Raw genomic sequence first — 22,514 nt, 5'->3', positions numbered from 1 at the left:
TTTTGAGGCGTCTGTTGACTTAGGCTTTTGCTATTATTTAAAACTAATATCTAACATCTGCGTTATCTGACGATAGCTCGCTAATAATGCTTGTGTTTTACTTCTAATGTGCACAGCCTTCAAGGGCTTATGAGGAGCGGCTCCCACGAGCCTTCGCTAGCGGTCGGCCCGTCCGGCACAGCTCAACTCGCGTCTCGAGCGCCGGGACCGCCGGCCGTCAGGTGGCCTGCGGGGACAGCCCAGCCGGCATGACGAGGCGCCGCCGACCGACCGCACTCGACCCGAGCCGGGCCGCAGGCGCCCTCATTGGTGTCGCGGCTCCGAGTCGTGCGCTGAGTTTACATGCGTGCCGTCATTACGAAAGAATAGCCAGTGTCAGCCTGTCTACTCAAGACGGCGTGCAACTAGCGTGACGTTTGGTGTGATTTCAGCTGTCCTCGGTACTTCCATCCGGGTAAGATCGAGCCCACGCAATGTCCCGGGAGTCGTAGGCGGCTGTGCCGCCGCTGCGGTTGGACTGCCCTGATCTCTCCTCGAGTGAAGAGTCTTATCTTCAGTTACAAATCTTTCATGCCCACATCTGGAAGCCGACCACAATTACCATTTTACGACCAGCAATATTGTGTCGTCGGTCTTAGCATTTTTGGGCCAGTTTGCAAAAAACAGCCATGCGCTTATCCTCTGAGCACCCATGTAAGCAGCTGTTCCCAGAGTCGAGATAGCTGGGAGCTTCGATGCACAGCAGCAATGGAGGAATTACAAGACAGAGTATCACATGCAACGTCGCGACATGATGTTCCTCTTGAATCATAAGCACCAGGATATCATGTTGGATCAAAATACTGCGGCTCATCGCGTTTCCAGTACACTCGTCGCGATTCCAGTGCGCGGTTTTTTGCACACTTTCAGGGCATTTAGGAAAAGCTGGGACATCGCTTTTGCATTTGCTTGTGTGCGTGTAATAATATTCAGCCTCAGTGATTTTGATCCCGATAATATGTTTGACCGCGACCAAAATGTGTTACCAACTCACGCGCAAATAATTATGCGGACAAAAATACGACAACAAAACATATACAACAAAATTTTCGTCACATAACAGCATTTATAAATCGCTATACGTCACATAGGACGGAACAATTTTCCGGGACGTTGATCGCTGTGGAATTCCTGGGAATATCTGCCTTCAACTTTCGGTCTCGGACAGTACCTGCATGACAGCAACTTAGATATTGGAAATTTGTTTCACCGGCCTCATGTGAAATTATACAAAACGTATGCAGAATTGGCTCTGAGATATGATATTTTGCTAGACACAGCTGATCGAGTGAACGCTACCTTCGTCACGCCGATGAAGTGACCCACGCACGAGGGAACAAATTTATCCTGGCTGTTTGGTCAACAGAACTGTGAGACATTTACCGTAAAATGCAACGTCAGGGCACGCTGGCTGAGGTGCGGGTCCCACGCATAGTCCGGGAATCGTGGGAGCTCAACTTTATATCCAACCGGATGGTTTGTCCGAGCTGCACCGTCATTCGACTAATATTACAAATGTTCATTAATCACATTCGTGAATGAGCAATGCACAGACACGTGTGTAACCAGCTGCACAAATTGACTCACACTTGTATCAGTTAGATTGTGTTTTCTCTCCTCTGTCGAGGTTTGGTGGTCTCGTCACGCTGCGGTGCTACTTCCTCGATATCTGGTTCGGGGTTTGCGCTGTGTTGTAGACTTTTCGGAATGCGGAAACTTTACGTTTCCAGTGTTACCCCAATAGGGGAGGCAAGTTTTTCCAGTTGCAGGGCTCCAGGAAAAAAAAGGCTCCCAGTTAACAGCCTGCAAATCATCAACAGCCAAGCGGTACAATTCTTAAACAATTAGGTTTTTAGTTGCTGACCTTAACTTAGGGGCAAAGACATTAGCTTTAAAAGTCATGCCGGTCGAGCTGGGAAGGGCCGAGCCGCCCTAGTTCAAAAGCGTTTCATGGTCCATGTGAGACCCGTACGACCCGCAGCACTCTTCGGAATACGTACTCCAGTGGTAATGAACCGCAATCCTGAGTCTGAAGCAGCAGCATTGGCACGTTCAAAATACAGAACAACGGAAGTAATAGCACTGATGCGACGGCAGCTGCGGCTCACTTCACCTTGACGCTATGGCTGGAATATCATACGGCAATGCCGGCATGTCATAGAAATGCCAATCTTTCATGGGGGCGGTGTTGCCAATAAACCAACGCAAACTGCACATGAAGGGCAAACTGAAAAGACGAACCTTGTATTACATCGATCAGGATGAGACATGGTAATTTTATAAGTTGTAAGTACCACAAAAAATTTTAATTTAATAGGTAATTTTATAAGTTGTAAGAACCACAAAAAAGAAAAAGGACGCAACCAACTGCTTCTCACAATAGCTGCAAACCGAGCAACACAAAGAGTTTATTGCCACACATATTTCACGAAAACAAGCTTTAAAAAGTCTACCAAACTCATCATGACGTACAAATTAGGGCTGCCAGGGTGGGATTTTATTTCACATTGGTGCACGAGCCAACTTGCTTAACACGACCCATCGTTCTTGTGTGTGTAATTTGAATATGTCAGTCAACTGGCCATCGCAGCGCACGTGGCCCATATCTAATTTTGAGTGCAGCTGCCCCTGCGGGGTCCCGCGGGCCCATGCAAGACTCACGTATTTCGAGATCGGCCCGAACTCTGTGAGTCATTTTGGATGCGACAAGCCACCGCACAGGCTTCGCCGCCGCGCGGACCGGCCCCGTGTGGAGGTATATCGGATTTATCGTTTGAGCGGAGTGAAGCGAAATCGCACTTAGTTGATGATTGCATAAAGGTGCTGCCTGACGGCACTGCAAAGCAGGCCGTGTAAGGAAAACTAGATGACATTTTCAGAGGGGAAAGTACACAAGCAAGTCGGAATGTACAATAGCAAATACAGGCTATTTGTTTATGATGTTTCTTGTGTCGACTGAGCCCTATCCAAGGTTCCGTCTGCGTTTGGCAGCCGGGGTTCTGAATTGTGTTCAGTCATGCTACTAGTCTCGCAGCCCTGTTTTGAAGCCTCAGAGGTCAGAGTGGGTTAGCCACGGTGATATGTCGTGGCAGACTAAGCGGCAATAGTCAATGCAGGGTTGGAGGTATGTGGCGCAAATCTGAGCAAGAACGGGCCTGGCAGTGTGATTTGCTGTGGGACAGGTGGGGCTGATGACTCGATTCATATTTTTCGTCACTTCATGGGTGTCGTGAAAGCGTAAGTCATCAATCAATCAAGATCATTTTTACTAGCCTTCCCTGAAAGAACCGGTAGCACCACCATTGTTCAAATCATGGTCGGACAAAATCTCCAAAAGATCACGTGCGATAACCACCCACTAGCCTTGAGGGACGCAGACGATCAGTGGCACACAACAATGAGCCATAAAGCAAACGCAGTTACAGGCATGTGGGCCTATCTACATTCCGCCCGCTGTTTTTGGCAGACAAAGCATTCCTCCCGGCCCGTGCTATCCTGTCATTTCTGCCATGAACAGTATGTCATTCTGGCTGTGAACCCACCATGGACTGAAATCAGTGTTTTCTCTGAACCTCATTTGAACAGATCGGTAAAGACTTGCAAAACTTGCATGCAAAATGTCAACATGTTTCTAACTTAACATTCCAAGATGCCAAAAGATCATGCTGGCATTTTCCATGTGTGCTCAAAGTACGGCCTGTAGACTAGGCTAATGATTAATGTTATCAATTAACCACAAGTCATGGTCGGCGTTACTGGATATTGCTATGTATGTTCTGTGTGATAAACGCGATTGCAAGCTTTATGCCTTAGAATGTCAAGGAATTAAAGAAACGTCGACGAAATACAAAAAAGTCAAGATTGTGATTTGTTTGGACTCTTACCGCCATCAGGTTTACTTCTGTTCACGACAAGCATAGCTCAGAAAGCAAGCGCTTAATGCGCCAGATCGGGAAACATCTCGAACCGTAACAAACTACGAAGCCCCTATCATTACTTAGCGAGTAGCGTTTTCTTTACAACCTGCTTGCAAAATACACGATACATAATGCAGTTTATGTATACACATATACATATATATGCATATGTACACACACACATATATATATATATATATATATATATATATATACATACATACATACATATATATATATACATACATACATACATACATATATATATATATATATATATATATATATATACATATATGTGGCATGTGGTGAGTGGGCGTACATACATATATACATGGCATGTGGGCATATGAGCATGTGATGAGTGTGCGTAAGGGCGTGCGTGTACACGAGCTGCATCACGCATTCTCTCTCTCTCTCTCTCTCTCTCTCTCTCTCTCTCTCTCTCTCTCTCTCTCTCTCTCTCTCTCTCTCTCTCTCTCTCTCTCTCTCTCTCTCTCTCTCTCTCTCTCTCTCTCTCTCCTCTCTCTCTCTCTCTCTCTCTCTCTCTCTCTCTCTCTCTCTCTCTCTCTCTCTCTCTCTCTCTCTCTCTCTCTCTCTCTCTCTCTCTCTCTCTCATTTTCTCCTTCCCTCTTTCAACACCCCCTTTCCCTCTTTTTTCCTCTCTCCGTCGCTTGATCCATCTGTCTATAAAAACCTTCATGTGTGGTATGTTTTATACTGGCTTTGACGATGCTTGCGTAATGTATTAATGCCAGTTTGCAGCGGTTCGTATATCAAATGGTGCACTCGTTCATTCCGAACGACCAAAGCAGAGCCTTGTTTACGTAATACAAGATAATGAATGCAGCATCTCAACGATTTCGCCAATTTCCGTATTCTGGAGACATTTACCATTTTGAACACGTGCAATCCCTTGCAGCAATGCGAACACATGCGTGCTGCGCGGTACAAAGCACTTCAATGTTTACGGCAGTTTCGAACTCAATTAGTAGATACGAATATCACGTGCGCTGCCAAACAACTGTTTACAGATGGAATGGGGTTCCGTGTCTCTACTTATTCGCAACAAACTCTCTGAGCGTTGCTGTCTGGGAGGAGGTTTGTGTGTACGGTGTGCGGTGTGCTGCGGTCGAGCGGCGGGTCAGGGTTTGGGTCAGGCGCGCGCGGGACCGGGCGAAACGCCGCAAACGCTCACCAGATGTCGGCAGCCAAGGTCACCGCGTCAAATCGCAGAATCTCGGGTGCTGAAAGGAAGGAGAGACGAGTCATGAGCACAGCACATGGTACACACATCTTAGTAGGAAAGCGTGCAAACAGCACCAAGTGTGGCAGACAACTGACATCTCATGTAATGAATTCGGACTTGACATCATGCCATTAGTTATATTTGCAGTTCAAAGCCGTGTTTCCTTCAGGCTGCACAGCGCTAGCAGAGACTCTGATATGTACTTGCAAGTTTAAAACTGGTTGCAATAAAATTGACTGCAATGCAAATATATGAATGCATAACGTTTTATACCTGACATGCATGCCTGCATACCTCATCTTTCTGCAAAGCAACAAGCTATTTGCCTCCACCTGTTCAAGCCATATTGACTAGCCTCAGCCAAGAGCGTGAAAGTTGAGTGCTTTAAGTTGGCGACAATGGACTTTTGTTCCAGGGCAGTGTGATGATATTGCATAGATCAGACAATTCGTAGAAGGGAGCTGGCAACCGCCGAAACTATATACCTTACACGGGCGGCCATGTCGTGCACGAGCACGAAAAGTATTCATCAGACCTCTTGGAGCTAACCCCACCTATCCACCCACCTGGTTTACCCGGTCTACCTATCTGGTTGCCTCTCTGCCCGTCTAAAACGGTAGAACCCTGCACTCCACCGCACGTGCTCTGCGTACGATTGTACGTTTTTCTTTTTACCACGACCAACCGTATCACGTGGGACATTTCTGCTCGCAGCGTCTGCTCAATTGCACGCTTCCAACGTCCTCACGTGGGACAATGAAATCTGTGCACGTGTGGATGGAGTGACTTAGACGAGGATGCCTACAGTGGGCTACTGTTAGCACCTTCCTCGAGGTGGGCTTCTATCAAGTCCAGAACTAGATCACTAATGTACATATTGTGTTCGGTTCGGCCCCGACATTCCCGGGCACGCAGGCTGCAACAAGTCAGAGACTACCGGCGTCTAAACCTGTTCGCATGTCCCTGTAAAAAGCCCAGCCGAAGCCAACCGCTCCGCTCAGCTATGCTGACGACGGTGGCTGCCAGGACCTGCTGCTGCATCCGCTTACTCGGCGACCGAGCGAGCGCCGATCGCATCACTCCAGGGGTGCCTAACACGACGGCTACTGATGCTGTTTGTGTGCGGAGCTGTGACCTGACCGTGAGGTGACGCTCATGACGGTGTCGGCACAACATGCACAGACTGCCGCGTCGTGACCGACCGGTCAACAGCAGCCGTCAGTGGAGCGCCCGTCGCAAGCCACGCCGGGACAGCTGGTGTCGGCGGCGCCCCCCTCCCCCCCCCCCCCCCCCCTCCCCCGGCCCGCCGCGGTGAAGCCGCGACGCCGTGCAGCCGACCAGTCTGTCAAGGTATGGTCGGACCTCTCCAGAGCGGGGCGGTGTTTGAGTGATGGGTGGGGACGCGCGAGACAAGACAGCAGTGTCTTCAGCTGCTCCGTGTGCTAGGTCGAACGCTGGGTTGATACTGGTCTGAGGGGCATCCGCAACTTGTCCGGCAGTGGCACGTCTGCGGACCGATGCCAAGTGAAATGCTTCGGTCCGATGCGCATTACTCGCGGAGAAATGCAATGGTGCAACAACCTTGGGTCTCCCCTTCCCCACTGATGACGTTGTCATTGTTCGTGACTTCTGGTTAGGAATTTTTCACTGGTTTGGTTATCTAAGAAAGCGAGATATTCATTTAACTTGGTGAGTTGTGTCAACGAATATTCTCCATCAGCCTAAGGGTAGCATACGCTCAATGCGTGACGTTATAAACACGTCTACATTTGACTTATGCTTAATTATAACAAAATTAGGCGTAATAGGCTTATAACTACGGGGATCAAACAGTATACTCCAACCTAAATTATACGTTCGTGAAGGGTAAGATTATCTCGGCTGGGATCGTATATGAGTAGACGTTTGCTCGCTACGGTCCAGGTATGCAGACAGCGTTTGAACTGTACGTTGAAGCTGAATGATGTTACCCAACTGAGATAAGCACGTAAAAGCTTCTCGTGGACCTACTTTTCCGTGATTACCTCAGATTACTGCAACGCCATGGCTCAAACGTGGTTTGCACAGGTCAGGTAATGAAGAAAAAACATCACACGCAACCAAATGATATTCCAAGCATACTAGAAGGGATCGCTATATTGTTCTTTGTGCTAGTGTTTTTATCGGTGCTTGCGGTCTAGCCGCAAACCCCATTTTAGAAGATAACCCGTGCAGGCAAGCAGCAGCTAGCTTACACTCTTCGCCGACCACACTACGCCTGCTTCATGCCATGTGTCTCTCCGTTAAATGTCGTTGATAGAGCTTTGGTTAATGCCTTCTACACCTTTATTTATGTCGGCCTTCGACGTCAAACACAAATTCCCCGAAAATTGCCTAAAAGGCATTTGGAACTGCAATTAATCTCGACAACCAGAGAAAACATAGTTTTCGCATCCACCCTCTCCAAAAATAAGGTTTTTCCAGAACGATTGCCGAACGACGCGTTGTAACCGCGCTGAGCTTTGCATAGCTATAGAGAATGCAATAGCAGACTATTTGATGAGAAAAAAATAGGCGCGCCTCGAAAAGGTTCTGACCTATGGTAGGTCAAAGTCAGCCGATGGCTGTTAGCAAAAGGCATTTCTAGAAAGTGGTTCAATGTGATGCAACAATGGAGTGTTAGACGAAGCCTTCAAATCTGTAGTAGCTTCTTAAGCAATAAACCAATTTTAAATAACAACCAATTCCATTGACTTAGGGTTATGTACGAAGGTCCAGAAGAGGTCAAAACTTACGTGCTTTTTTACTGGAGGGCTTGGTTTTATGGGGAAGTGTCTGGTGCTCATTTGGAAGCTATTGTTGACAGGGGCCGCATCATACATGCCCCATAGACTTTTTGAGCGTCAGAATAGGCCCCTGAAATGACCCAGGTTAACACTTTTCTTATGAACATAATGCCTAGTGTAATCCTTGGCGCTTATTTAAACGGCAATAAAATGAAGATATAGGAGCAACCTCGTAGATATTTCGTCACCTTGCACTTGTAAAGGTCAAGCAAGGTCGATGACCTCCTTCAACCTGGAACAGGCTCAGAACAGGTATTTGATTCGCGGCGGTTGCATGAGGTCTGAGGGCACTTGGGGCACCAATTTGGAGTTTAACTTTGTTTGACCTTATTTAACCCCAAGGTCATAATCAATCAACATAAACCTTTGACACAAGTGAGTCCACGTGCAGGTACATCTACGATCTAAATTTGGTGTCGCTAGCTATCTTAGTTGTTGAGATCTCACGAAGGGGGTCAAATTGACCCCCACCCGAGTGAAAGCTTTTCAGCCCGGGCGCGTGTTAACTCAGCAAAAAGAAAGATGCACATAACACACACAAACTGATACTTTTACCAAAAACGTAATGCAACTAAAGACAAGTTTGACATATGCTGATGAAAACTAACACCAGAGAACGAAAAGCACTTACAGACGTAGTCCGGGGTCCCGAGCATCTCCCGTATGTCTTGAGCCGGGGAGATGACCCGCGATATCTCGAGGTCGCACAGCTTGATATCGCAGTCCGGGAACGCCCCGGTCAGAACCAGATTCTGGGGCTGAAAGGGGAACTCAATCAGTTGCCGTTGTAATCAGATGTTACAGTTTTGGAGCCCTGTTGGGAAACGGGAGGGGTTACAACTGGGGCCGAACTCTGGGACCAGCCTGCAGGCTGCAATCGGAGGGACTGTCCGCCGGTATATAGACTAACGGTGTGATAGATGTCAAGTGCAGAACAAATTCCAAACACGAAGAGCAGCTGGTTGCGTGGGTGTGTCATATTATGTCAAATGTCAAATAGCTCAAGCTTCCATTTAATACATTTATAGCTAAGATAGTTACGTCTCACGCAAACGAGATGCGTGCCAGGTTTCCTTCACCAAATCTAGAGATCACACATGCAAAACAACAGCATAAATCAAGTGTGCGCCATTCTCGGATACGGCAACAGTGCGGGCAGATTGGGGCCAAAGCCTTACGCGATCATAGTGACATCGATATCAAGCGACCAACTGCATTTACAAAGGCTACATATCCGTCGGGTCTGTGGGAGCACAATAATCTAGCAATGTTTCGACATGGGTTTCCTTCTTAGGCGTAGGAAACCAATGTCGACAATGTTTCAACGTAAATGTCCGGGGCGTGAGCGCCACCCAATTTTTATACGAAGTTATCCACTAGACTCGCTACAGAAACACTTCTGGCTCATCGCGGTGCCCGCTTGCCGGAGGCAGCGGGGAGGGAAGGGTTCGTAAAATGAATAGTGCTGCTGTTACTATTTTTTACTTTAAGCCTTCCTGTTTTCTGTAAAAAGAGTCAACGTTTTTCTCTATAACTTTCCCAGAGATGTCGTTGTGGATGTGACTGTGGATGTGGATGTGGATGTGCGTATGACTGTGGATGTGGATGTGCCTGTGGATGTGGATGTGATGTTTTGCGGTTCACTAATTTTAGCCCAAAGGATGTTGCACTGAGTGTTTTCAGGTTCACTTCTAGCACTGCTGGAGGTAGTTCCATTTCATCTGAATTCTTGGGTCTTGCGAACGTAAAAAGTATGTCTGGTCTTGACCCGCCGGTGGGATTGTAATACGGGCCAATCCAATCCGGATATAAATCAATTTTCTACGGAAGTATGCAGTCCGCGAGGTGCTCTACATGTAACATCACAGTCATTAACCAAATTATTTACCGTTTTCAGATCCATTTTTAGAAAGGCACACATTGTTAGATTATTTCGACGATGACGACGATAGCGGTGACGTAATCAAACTATGCCACATTTAGCAGCATGTTCACTTAACAGAGAATCGTGCTGTCTAGGACTGCCTTTTCCACTGAAAAAGTATACCAATAGTTAAAAATGAGCTGGTTGCATCATGCCTGATGTTTGCTTCAATATTTTCAAGTGTTAAACGTTCCCTTTGAGAATACATTTACAAGCCACGTACAGCTTCAGTTTTCAGTGCAGTTTTCTCCTTCTCTCTCCACTTCAAGGCAGTGTAACACAGTCGAAGCGTCTATCACTCAGCTCCAGGGCCGTAAACGTCAGCGTAGACACGTGGCGGAGTGGATTTACGACCTGGTGCCCAGCCAACGTCAAGTGCGCCTCACAGAATTGGCTGGCCTTTCACGCTTCGTGTCCCCACGTCCAGCAGCTGATGCTGACTGGCCCTGTCGGCTCTGAGAACACCATGCGTTGGTAGCAGGACCTGTCCCAACTGCGCCATCAGCAGAGACACCGACGAAGGCTTCATGTTACCCAATCGCCTCGGGTGGCTCCGTAATTGGGGGCCTGCTTGTTATGACTGGCGGGGCGCCGATCAACGTCAGTCAAACGGCCGCGTCAGGCCAAGGCCCCAGTATGTGTGGCGAACATGTCCGGGTGCTCATATGCCCGCCGCATGCTAGATGAGCCCACTTTGACCGAGTGCTGAAAAGTCAGCAAGCAAGTGCAAGCACGCGGTCACTTGGGATCGGCAGTGATCAGGTTGCATCCTGCGCTACGCAAACTAATAAACCACGGTTTGCAGCACCGTCATGTCACACTGCAGAACGATAGGTTTTCACGGCTGGTAAGCCAGCCAGGCGGTTTTGACCAAGTGCAGATCTTGGGATGCATGGTGATACCGTGTGCAGACACCGGCCTGCAAGCAGCGTCCACCACCTGAGAGGACAGCATGAGAACGGTTGTGTGACAGGGGCGGGGGGAGGGGGGGGGGGGGGGCGGAGGCGGGAGACAGTGTGATGTTTCGGTCGCTCAGCTCATGCATAATTTATGACCCTCCAGACTGGTTTGCTCCGCCATTGGTTGGACAAAGCCACACGGATTTGACGAACGTCATGCGACGCCCACGAAACAGGTCTGTTTCGGTGGCCAGGCCACGCAACGACGATGGTCGCTCCACCGAACAGGAAAGGACCGTGGAATGTCCATTGCTTTCAGAGCCGTTTCTGCACCACCTCTTAATAGTCTAGGGTCATCTGCCGCACCTTTTCTTCCATTTATAGTTTTATTCTGCCTAAAGTAAGTTTAAACCAAGAGTTCCAATCGTCTTCGAGATAAATGTACCAGTATAGTCAGACGGTATCTAATAATGTATGATGAGGTCCGAATGGCAAAATAATGCAAAAGGATTCTGTCGTTCGGCCTGAATCCAAAGTGAACTTCTCCTATAGCGCATTTCGAACAAACAAGGCGGGAGAAACGACATGTAGCTTGAGATACATATGTATCACAGGTCACAGGTATGCCCAAATCCCAAACCATTTTGTTGGCCATGCCAGTTTGTAGTCAAACAAGGTGTCTGAATTCATAAACTGATTTGTCAAACAACATGACTGCCGTGATTGCGTTTTCTATATACGTCAAGTTAACTGTGTTCAGCTACGCTTTGTTTGAATTCGTGTTATTTCAGATGGACTTGTGAGAGTATGTTAATAGGGTTCGTAATGGTCAAAATCCCTTCAGCGGCGGATAGGATCGGAATGAACTCAGCAACTACGAAGAAAGCGCATAGGCGGTAGAGTTGAACCACTGATTCAAAATAACAGGCCAGACCAGATCCTGAAAATTCAATCCACAAAAAGCTATTAAAAACGTGTCGAAGAAGAAAAACGAAAGTGCAATTCATCGAGAAAAGGAAAATCTCACACCATTTGCACTTGGCGGGCACAATGACAGAAGGTTCCATCTCACCAGTGGCGGACCAGCGTCCCGCTGCGGCTGCGGAAGCCGTGGCACCACGCTCCTTTGGCCCCTGCCTGGTGATGGCCCCGGCAGCTTTGGTGGCGCCTACCTTGATGTCGAGGTGGGCGATGCTCCTCTCGTGGAGGAACGCCAGCCCCTCCAGCAAGCTCCTCATGAAGCGGACCACGTCAGCCTCGTACGGCACCTGGTTGTTGTCCAGAATTCCTTGCAGGTCTCCACCGCTGCCTCTGGTGACGACACACAAAGGTCAGCTGAACAGATGTCCTTCCATAGATAAACTATTATTCTTCATGGACCTGCAGCCGAATTTGCCATTGGGAATGACCACTAATTCCGCAAAACACAAACCTGTAGACAAAACAGAGGAGCTGTTTGATGGCGTGCGTGACACAGTAACATGTGGTCAGCAGTTAATGCTGAACAGCATTTCAACGGGTTAGCATATAAATAAAAGCATACTAACTGAACAGTGTCGTTCAAGCTAAAGTAAAGCTTTGTTGAGGCACGTAACACGGAAAACCTTCACGTTACGTTCAGGCATACGTGTTCCCTTCCTTTCTCCAGTCAGTTGTGGTTAAAGCAATGACGTACCGAAATGTGTACGCTGATCAACCGAATCCAGGAAATCTGGCTGTCATTTCGAAATCGCGCATGAACCCTTGTCAGGTGGAAGCTAACCGTATCCGCCTGCTTCGTTGGAGCGGGTTTAAGGATCTCCCCGTTATCTGGGCTCAATTAGGGCTTGACGAGGAATATAGGCGAATGAATCGTTCGGTGCCTACGGGATCCGCCGATGTCTGGTTTGGCCTCTTGCAGCCAGCCGCCGACCTTTCACGTCACGTCAACCCTAATGACGGAGACTTTATGATAAAAATGGTAGCCTTCGCGGGAAAGAACGGCGCCCAAGAAAATAGAAATTGAATCGTGTTTTGGATCAGATTCAGAGCGCACAAAGATCAAAAACTAATCTGAGGTGAAATTAGACATTCTTAGGTTACTGACCTCATCTGAACGTAAAGCTGTCTTTCACCTATCGCTAATGACGATTGCCACTTCGAAGTGTCGTTCTATGCCATTTCCGCACCCTCGGGTATCATTTACTGCCAATGGCTAGCAACAAGACCAACAAAAAGAACATTAACAGAGAAAAACCGGCACTTGGGGCTTCGGTTAAGATGTCTTGCAAAACTGTGCAAATGACGTCGCAGTTGACAGCTGGTCAGAATTGTGCCAAAGCGGAGAATATGAAAGGTTTCCAGATCACAGACCTGAGGGGTGCCACGGTTTGCTTTAGAGACATCAGTTTTCTCCGGGGCCGTCTCCCAGTTTGCATCAGCAAGAGCATTAACTGTTACAGACGCCCTTGAAGCTCTCAAACGTCGTAAAATCTGAAATCGCCATCGCGGATTTTCTCTTTTTTTAACTGTCCATAAAACATAACTTCAGTCACCCTTCGAGGACCTGGAGAAAACCCCACGATCCGTCAGAAGGGCAACTCCGGGTGATATAAAACTCTTAAAGAAAGGGGGCGGGAACAAAAGGAACAGTCGCCTCCTGGCAGATGGCATCACCACACCCCTGGTGTAGTAGTGTCATCTCCCTGCCCTCCTGCCCATTGACGATCGCCAAGGTGGAATGACCCGAGAGAAGTATTTTTGAAGTATTTCTGCACGCATAAACCAATGAAATGGGTACGAAAAAACGCTAAGTACTCATAGCGTAAGAAGTGCAATTAAGTGGAAGAAAGTGCAGTAAGTCTAATAACAGTGTCCCGAAGTGCCATTTTTGTCACGTCGCGTGAAGCGCAGCTAACACCAACCATCATTCGATGTACCCATCATAATTCAGTTTGATATAAATGCAATACTGAGCTGTATGACGACATAGAGAAATAAATGGCGGGGCTAAAGGCATGGCTTTGCGCACGATGATATGAATAAACCCTGTGCTGTACTGGAACCATTCAATTATAGTGTAACTACTCATAGAACGACAGAAGCAAGGATTTTCAATCGTCAAGCAAATAAAAGCGCCTAAAAATTTACATTTATTGTGTGCACACACTGGCGCTTTCCACATGTTTTGGTACGGAACTAACTTCAAGCAGCTGTTAAAGCCTCTTCCCAGCGACACCAGTGCTAAGGTCGCCGCAGGATTTTATGGTCGTCACGATGTGTCGCGTCTTAGTGCGGCGAGGCTTGATATCAGGACTCGGCGCAGCCAATCCGGATGCAAGTCCAAGTGATTTCATGTCCCGTATATAGAAATGGAGTGCCAACCGGTTGCGAAATCGGTCGCTCACTGTTCTATGCCGCGACGACCAGCCAGATCTCATCCCGCAGCCCATTTTAGGTGAGGCTTCACCGGTGGATAATGTTGAACTAATACTGGAAAACTGCACGGCTTCAACGAAAGTGTTTTCTCTCACAAAGGACTGTTTTGTAGAACATACTACAGGTGCTGCCATGCAAAAAAAGAAACGAGGAAAGCCATGACGGTTACCTGGAATATAAGCTGCACAAAAATGTATATAATCATATGTGATCCTGAACTTATTGTGTCACCCAAGCGAGACACTTTTTGTTTGTTTGCCATAAATGGCCAAATGCTACCTATAAGACGCTTCAACATGATTCATGAAGCGTGATGTCAGCCTCATGTTGTAAAGATCCAAGCGATCCAACATGGTATTGGTGACGCAATACAAGTCCAGACCACACCTCCACAGTCCCTTAAGTATTCCATTAAGTAGAGAATAGACGTTGACATCAACCCATCTGCAAGCTTCTTGCAGTTCGTTTCAAAGGCCAACTGCCGGAGAGAGCTCGTTTACAGGTGATATAAGATGTGATTGACGTGCGCTGATATCTGGGCAAAGTTCTGGCTCAAATTGTTTGTACTTTCAGTGACGAAGCACTACTAGTGATGCCGCTACAGATACAGGCGGTCCGTCCCTCGGAGGCAGGAGAGGGTGAAACGACGGGCCAAGCTCCGAGGGTGACGCGGGGTGACTCCGCAGCTCAGTGCGGCTCAGAGCGTGGCGATGTCCCACTTACAGTTCCATGACGAGTATGTACTGCTGCTCGGTCTCGAACAGCTCGTGCAGCTGGACGACGCGTGGACAGCGGCGGCAGCGCAGCATGGCCGCCATCTCATGCACGATCTCTCGGCGGGCGTCCAGACCCAGTCGGCTCTTGCTGCAGAACTTGGCGGCAAACTCCAGCTCGGTGCCCAGCCGCCGGCACTTGTACACACTGGCCCACTGGCCCCTGTCGAGGATCCGCACCGCCTATCACGGACGGATTCACCACACCACACACCAGAGATGACTGATGGCCACACCACGGATGATGAATGGTCACACCATACATGACGGATGGCTACACCAGAGATGGCGGATGGCCACACCGCAGATGACTGATGGCCACACCACAGATGACGAATGGTCACACCACAGATGACGGATGGCCACGCCACAGATGACTGATGGCCACACCACAGATGACGAATGGTGACACCACACATGACGGATGGCCACACCACAGATGACGGATGGCCACACCACAGATGACGGATGGCCACGCCACAGATGATTGATGGCCACGCCACAGATGACGAATGGTCACACCACAGATGACTGATGGCCACACCACAGATGACTGATGGCCACACCACAGATGATGGATGGCCACACCACAGATGACGGAATGGTCACACCACAGATGACGAATGGTCACACCACACATGACGGATGGTCACACCACAGATGACGGATGGCCACGCCACAGATGACGGATGGCCACGCCACAGATGACACACTTCTAACGTCACTGTCGGTTCCCGACAAATAAAGAGGCGTAAATGACGTAACTACATTAATTAGTACCATGTCACCATAATTTAGACTAGATTTAACACAATTTCAAAGCCTTGTGTTCTTACACATTTGGTACGAAAAACAGCTATGATTCGTACATATCTAGCTCTTATCATTTACTCGCCGCTTTCTCACCCGTCCTCTCCCCGCCTCCTCCGTATCTTTCTCTGAGACCACAGTTAGCTCGGCGGCTATTCATATCACTGGGGAGGATGCTCTAATGCTTCTAGACGTTGTCTGCAGCACGGTACTGGCGTGCCTCGTAACTCAGTAGTCCAGCTCCCAAAACTGACTACCACTCGACGCAAACATGTGGTGGCACATGACCAGCTGCATAAGAGACTCTCTTTTCGAACCGAAAACGCGTGCTGGTTTAATTGGAATGTGGTGTAATCAGCTACCCCATAGGCATGCGATGGTGTTCCTATATCGCAGTTAAAACAATATGTGAACAATCGTTTTATCTATAAAACCGTAGTCATTTACCGTGAGGAGGCAAATGACTACGGCCAGCACTTCATAAAATGTCTGATATCTTCAACGTAACATTTCGCATTCACCTGTAGAATTTCAACTGAGATGATAAGATTGCGGCATGTCGAAATCATCAAGAACGCCCTTAAATTCAAATCCCAAATGTTCTATTGCCTCCACCGGAAGGAAGCTGGCCAAACTTTCAGTTCGGTTTGGATCCATTGTAATATAATGTGTGCGGCACAATGTCGCTGAACCGTTTCCGGACTTCTGTGATTTCTCCTGTCTAAGAAAAGCAAAGATAATCCCAGAACCATTACCAACCACCCGGCCTGCCAACAGCAATAATTGTGAAGTCATATTTTGCCGCTACTGATATTTCCCATGGTAAAACTTGCCTTCATCGGTTGGCCAGAAAGGGAGTGCCGTTTGTTTTCAGTGTCTGCCGACGTCAGGTCAGCGGCATGACCAGCGGTGCGGGGGCGGGACGGGGACCTCGGCGGCCCGCCAGGCGACGACATCGGCGACTGCATCACGAACCAGGCTGAGTCATAACACCAGCCACGTTGCCATGGTGGTGAGCGCGGGTCCAGTGAAAGGCGCCCCCGATAGCCGTGAGTATCAGTGCGCGTGCGCAGCCCCCAGTAGCCGTGGCCGCGCCTGATCAATGCACCACTTGCGGCACGTGACGAGGCCGCCGAGAGCATCTAATGAGACCTGCCACGGGCCATGGGACCAAGGTCGCCGCCGGTGCCGACCGCCGCCCGGCCGAAGCGGCGCCGCACGGAATTCTAATCAGTGAGATACCGGTACCATTCCAAGCCTCAAAATTAGCTCATGCCAATATCCTGTCCGAAATGAGCCTTGAAAGACAGTGTTAGGCCGGCACCGCCCGGAGCGTTCCGCCAGCCGTGACCGACGCCGTGCGGGGGGAGGGGAGGGCAGGGGAAGTGCCTCTGCCATCTCGCGATGTCAAAGTCGGTTCGACTTCAGAAGGGTCCTATGAAGTGTCAAAGTCACTTGCATGCGCAAAGCTGCTCATTTTCAAGGGCGGTTCCAGCAGGGTGGGGAACTGGGTCAGCCCCCCCCCCCCCTAAGATAGCCCAGTCTAGGTAGAAATGACGCACTTCTGGCTTCCCTCCAATGTGGTGTTCTGGATGCCTATTTGCTTATTTTTGACATATTTAAGCAAATTTGTATGCTCTGTGCCGTGTGAAGCCCGGAAGAACACCCCCATCTGGCAAACAAGCTAGTTCCCTGTGAGCTTGATGGCTCGAAAAAGCGTAGCTTTTATTTCCAGCTGCAAAAAAGGCACTGGTTTGCCACTTGCCTTTTGTGGAAAATATAATGGCCGCATGTCTGTACAAACCCCAACCGATACAATTATCCTCAGATGTAAACAGAATACGCAACTGCAGTTCACGCAATGGTGACTCATCTAAAACAGCAGATTCGTCAACATGCAATGCGGCGTACCTGCACACATAGTGCGCATACATTATACGCTGTGCCGATCTGATTATCTCAACGAAACAGCCAAGATGGTGCAAAGCGTTAAGACACAACACGATATAACTAGCTATAAGTAGCTATTGAGCTCAGATGGCGTTTCAAATCGGTAAAGCCTTAACTGATTCGCTTGGCCACATATTGTTGTTTTGCGTTGACGTAAGAAAGGCTATGAGCAGAATTAGAACCTATTGCAATGTAACCAAAACAGGTGTCACGCTCAACCCTGCAACACGCAATTTGACCTAACTCTTCTTTTACTTCCAAAAAGAGAAACGAAAACGCAAAGCTGAAGTCCTGAGTCCCGCAGAAACAATCCAAACCGTCTCCCAATGTATTGCGGCAAGAGACGAGCGTGCCTGACGTCGCAGCATCATGACAAATCCCCCGATTCAGCCGGCGTGCCGCTGTCAGGGTCTGGGTGCGGGCCGACCGCAGCCGCCAGCCGCGGCCGCGGCGCGCGCGCGCGCGCGCGCGGGGGCGACCGGCTCGCCTAGCGGGCCGGCCTCGCCCCCGCGCCGGCCGTGTCCGGGAGAGATCAGCCGCCGCCGCGGCCGACGACGCCCAGCGTCTAACAGGCTCGTTACGGAGCGGCGGGCGTTCATGCGAGGCTGGCCGCTGCAGCTGCCGGGGCCGCCCTGCATCTCGCGCCGGCGAGGCCGAGAGACGCCCTCGTTTGACGGACGACCTGGCCTGTCAGCCAATCACTACAGCGCACCGGTGGGGCTGTCTGGCTTCCGGATCATCAAACGTGCATGAACTAGAAAAAAGGTGAGAGAATGGTGGCTGGATTTGCATGGGATCTATAAAAACGGATAAGACGATGTCTTACGTACCTCTGCAGTCCCAAGCTACCTGTGACTCGTCCAAACAATAAAACAAAAGCCCAGTTGAGGTACGGAGTACATGCTTACGGTACAACGAGGGTATTACGGAAATGTGATCGGTTTTCTGTTATATGAAATTGCTATCGAAACAAGTTACTATTTCATTCAAAATCATTGATTATGCAGTTTTAAACTGTAAACTTCATCTGCGTATCCGATCAGTTTCGGAGGCACCGTGCCCGGCCGTTCCGCCTCTGAGCTGGGGCGGAGGCAGCCTGCCCGCCTGCTTTGGGTTGCGGCGGGGGCAGCCTGCCCGTCTGCTCTGAGCTGGGGCGGAGAGCCAAGTCGCTCAGCCGCAGTCGTACCGTACTAATTAACAGTTAATTCAGAAGAAAATGACAATATTTTGTGTACATTCTTGGAAGATTTTAGACAACATTTAAATGTGATGTAGCCATGCGGTAAGTATCAATATGTGCTCGCGAAAATCACCTTGACACGGGAGATAAATTTAATAAAGACATAAAAACATGAGGCTTGTTATATGTTGCATATATATATATATATATATATATATGTATATATATATTGTTATATATGTTGTTATTGTTATATATGTATATAGTCATGTGTACGTTATGTCATTTCGTTATACACATTTGTGTTGTAATAGTTCGGGAGACGACCAAAAGAAAAGACAAACTGGACGGTATTAAGATGTATCGTAGCTGGACAGTCAACGTTATAGTCTGTTCAAAGGCCCCTGCGCTTGACCTTTCAAAGTTTTGACCTCAAGTTAATAGTAAAGATGGTTGCTTCCTTCACAGCACAATCAGTCTGTCATCAAGTTCATTCGAAACGAAAAGTGAACCGAATCGATGATAAGGAAAGTTATTGCTGAGATATATTCATCGGTACATGTTGGCTTGCTCACACATCAGCCAGATGCTACGTTTCATACGGTCCGAAAGGCAATCCGCCGGAGATCGGGAACCATGCATAGTGTTGGCAACACGAGATATGTATTCAGTGGTGAGGCCACAAGGCATCGCCACGTGCTAAGACATAGAGGCCACCTCTCAGTCGCCGAAACCGACTGGTTCCTCAGCAGACTCTAGAATTCATAGCACAGCGCATCAGCTTGGCCTATAGTCATACCTCTACAAACTTACCAATTAATTGATAAGGGCCATTTTTTTCGACTGATGAAACACGTAATCATGCTGTAGTCGATTTAAACTTCATTTCTGGACAAATTGTACTTGCTTTAAAGAACGGATTTCAACGATAGCTCATAAATGATGTTGCAAAGACAAAAAAGGTCATATCTAAAATCAGGTTACCGAGTTTCTAAGTACCGGAATCCCTGCTCTTCAAAACACAACATTTTCTTGATGCGATGCATAAGGTCGATGCGCGTGGTATTTATGAACTTTACGGGTAGGGAACACTCTACGTCTCGTTATGTTTCATGCCCCCGTTCAATTTTGTATGGTTTAAGATTTATAAAAAAGCAAATCATGCAGGGAGGGGCAATAAAATAGCACCACTAGTACCTGCGGAAGATTTCTAGCAGATAGCATTGCACCAGGAAGCAGTAAGTACATCTTTCACACTATATATTCATGTACACTTGTTCCGTGCCATCTTGTTCCACCTTGGTCAATATCTTGTAAGCTCATTGGAGTCACTACCTCCCTAGATGGTTTTGCAAAAACTAGTAACGTAGATAATAGACATGGTCGCCTGCGAATTTTCTAGCATCGCTGCTTGATTTGTTGGCTTTGACAAGAATGCATCTTTACACGACTGCTTCCGGAAAGGCATGAGTTTTGGCGGGGCCCATGCTGATTATTATTGTCAGGCTGCTTGAGGAATCCACTTCCAATGAGGGAGCGGAAGATTCAAGCAAGCGCCGGCGTCTAGAATGTGCGTGCTAATGATTGCTTGATCGGCAACTAATCCCATAGTTCATGATTTTTTAAGCACAGAGACCACACCTGCCCAAAGAAAAACAGTAAAAGAAACAGCGATGCGCCTGGAACGAGACAGGAACACCAACTAGCCGGGACAAGACAACAGACGAGCAGCTAGAAACGAGAGAGAGACAATGATCATTAAAGGAAGGCGTGTCGGACACGACAGACGGATGTCAGAGACGCGAGGAGCTCCATACGCGAGAGAGGGACGAGGAAGTCAGAGACACGAGAGGGACAACCGAGACGAGAGGGACCCCGGAGACAAATAGGGGGCAGTCAACAACAAGTCAACAAGTCAACAACTTCATGTCTAGTGAACACTAGACATGAAGGCATCAGAGACAGGAGGGCGCCAAACGGAGGCAAGATATGCGTCAGAAATGGGATCATTAGAGACCAAGGCGGCAAAAAACCAGAGGATCAGAGTAAGAGCATCAGGGACGATAGTGGAATAGTCGGATGCGAGAAGACCGCGTATAGAAATGCGTTGTGTCTGAGAGCACCCACGCGGATAGAGCCGGGTAATGTGACTCTGGTGCCACGAACGGCCGTCGCCGGTAATCGGCTGGAATCCGGTCGCTGGGGGAGTGGCCGCCGGGGACCGCACCAGCCAGTACCGGGGACTGCACCAGCCAACCCCGGGGACCGCACCAGCTGGCTTCCGCACTGCACGCTGGCTCCCTGATTGATGGTATCCGGGAACTGACATAAATCCTGTGCTTTGGTGAGAAGATCCAATATGGTGTACATATGTATAATTTGGTGTGCACTGGGCATATACAGAGTGGTTTTGAATTGTAAACATGAAATACCAGCATGTTTTCAATAATAAACGCACCTAGCTCGACACAAGCTGCATAATCAAATGCCCCACTTTCGTAATAGTTTCGAAGATCTTAGACAATGACTGTCACTTTCAAACAACCTCGAGGTAAGGATCCCGAATGGTCTCGAAGGTCGCCGATTTGTAACCGTTACTGCTCACCAATGCCTTTACAATGTCATTAACAAAATGGAGAACATGCCATGACTCCAATACTAGTGCACCCACACGCGAATGACATTCAAGGCAGTGGGACGTTTCGGGCGGCGTGGGACGGGCACGGCGCGACACGGCGTTATTTGTTCTGCGGCAATACCAATAGCAAGGTGGTAAGGCCAGGCACCTCCGAAGCAGATAACGACGGCTTTCGTCACCGCATTGGGTAATGTGCCTTTCAAGAAAGTTTACCGCGCGCAGGTCCAGTGACGCAGCAATGAAACGTCAATATAACAAATAGTTTGAGTTAAAAATGTCTATCTGCCTCTCTGATCAGGCATCATGATATGAACTGGTGCCTTCGATAGATTCGCGATGATTCACGGTTTTTTTAAGCGTAACTAAAGTGCTGAAAATGCACACGTTTTGGATGACAATGATCACAATAAGACGGGCCAAACAACTGTGTAGGCATGACTGATCTCTTTCTCCGTTTAGGCCACAGCCTTTTGGACTTGAGATCGGTTTCAAAAACGTCAAGTTAGCTGTAGCTGGTTTGTTGCTGTATATCCATCCTGTTTGTTGGCATTAGTCACGCGGGAGATGGAGGCTATTATTGCAGAATTCTTTCCTGCTCTGCACTCTCTCTGTTTCAGTATTCTCTGCGGGCTGATCTGGGAAGTTTTACACGCCACTTTTGCCTGAATTAGCCGTCTTCTAACACAAACGGATAAGAGGGAGGTGTCGGTGCTATCCCCCACCATTTCTAATCTAAAGATGATGGCACCCCGTAAAGAACAAAAAAAAGCAGTGTCCACGGGGCCGGGTCAAATTTTGATTCTCTCGAAAACTGGATTTTTGTAACTTAACATGCTAATTGAGCAGAAGCATTGCAAGGTAGGAAAACTTAAGTGATACATGCATATATATGT

The 22,514-nt window shown here is 48.4% G+C and overlaps 1 protein-coding gene across 1 annotated transcript in view; it reads right to left on the bottom strand.

The window, feature by feature from the left end:
- Positions 1 to 22,514, bottom strand: part of LOC119097414 (serine/threonine-protein kinase par-1) — a 43,774-nt gene that overhangs the window by 16,587 nt on the left and 4,673 nt on the right. Inside the window, exons 2-5 of the mRNA XM_037220456.1 lie at positions 14,994 to 15,206; positions 12,026 to 12,164; positions 8,662 to 8,788; positions 5,155 to 5,203 (exon numbers count right to left, since the gene is read on the bottom strand). Coding sequence (XP_037076351.1) covers positions 5,155 to 5,203; positions 8,662 to 8,788; positions 12,026 to 12,164; positions 14,994 to 15,206 — 528 coding nt within the window. The remainder of the gene's footprint in view (positions 1 to 5,154; positions 5,204 to 8,661; positions 8,789 to 12,025; positions 12,165 to 14,993; positions 15,207 to 22,514) is intronic.

Source organism: Pollicipes pollicipes, unplaced genomic scaffold (genome assembly GCF_011947565.3).
Source record: "Pollicipes pollicipes isolate AB1234 unplaced genomic scaffold, Ppol_2.1 Scaffold_4295;HRSCAF=5057_pilon_pilon_pilon, whole genome shotgun sequence".
Taxonomy (NCBI): Eukaryota; Metazoa; Arthropoda; class Thecostraca; order Pollicipedomorpha; family Pollicipedidae; genus Pollicipes; species Pollicipes pollicipes.
The sequence above is the reverse complement of the archived record's forward strand: the minus strand, read 5'-3'. Positions and strand labels throughout refer to the sequence as shown.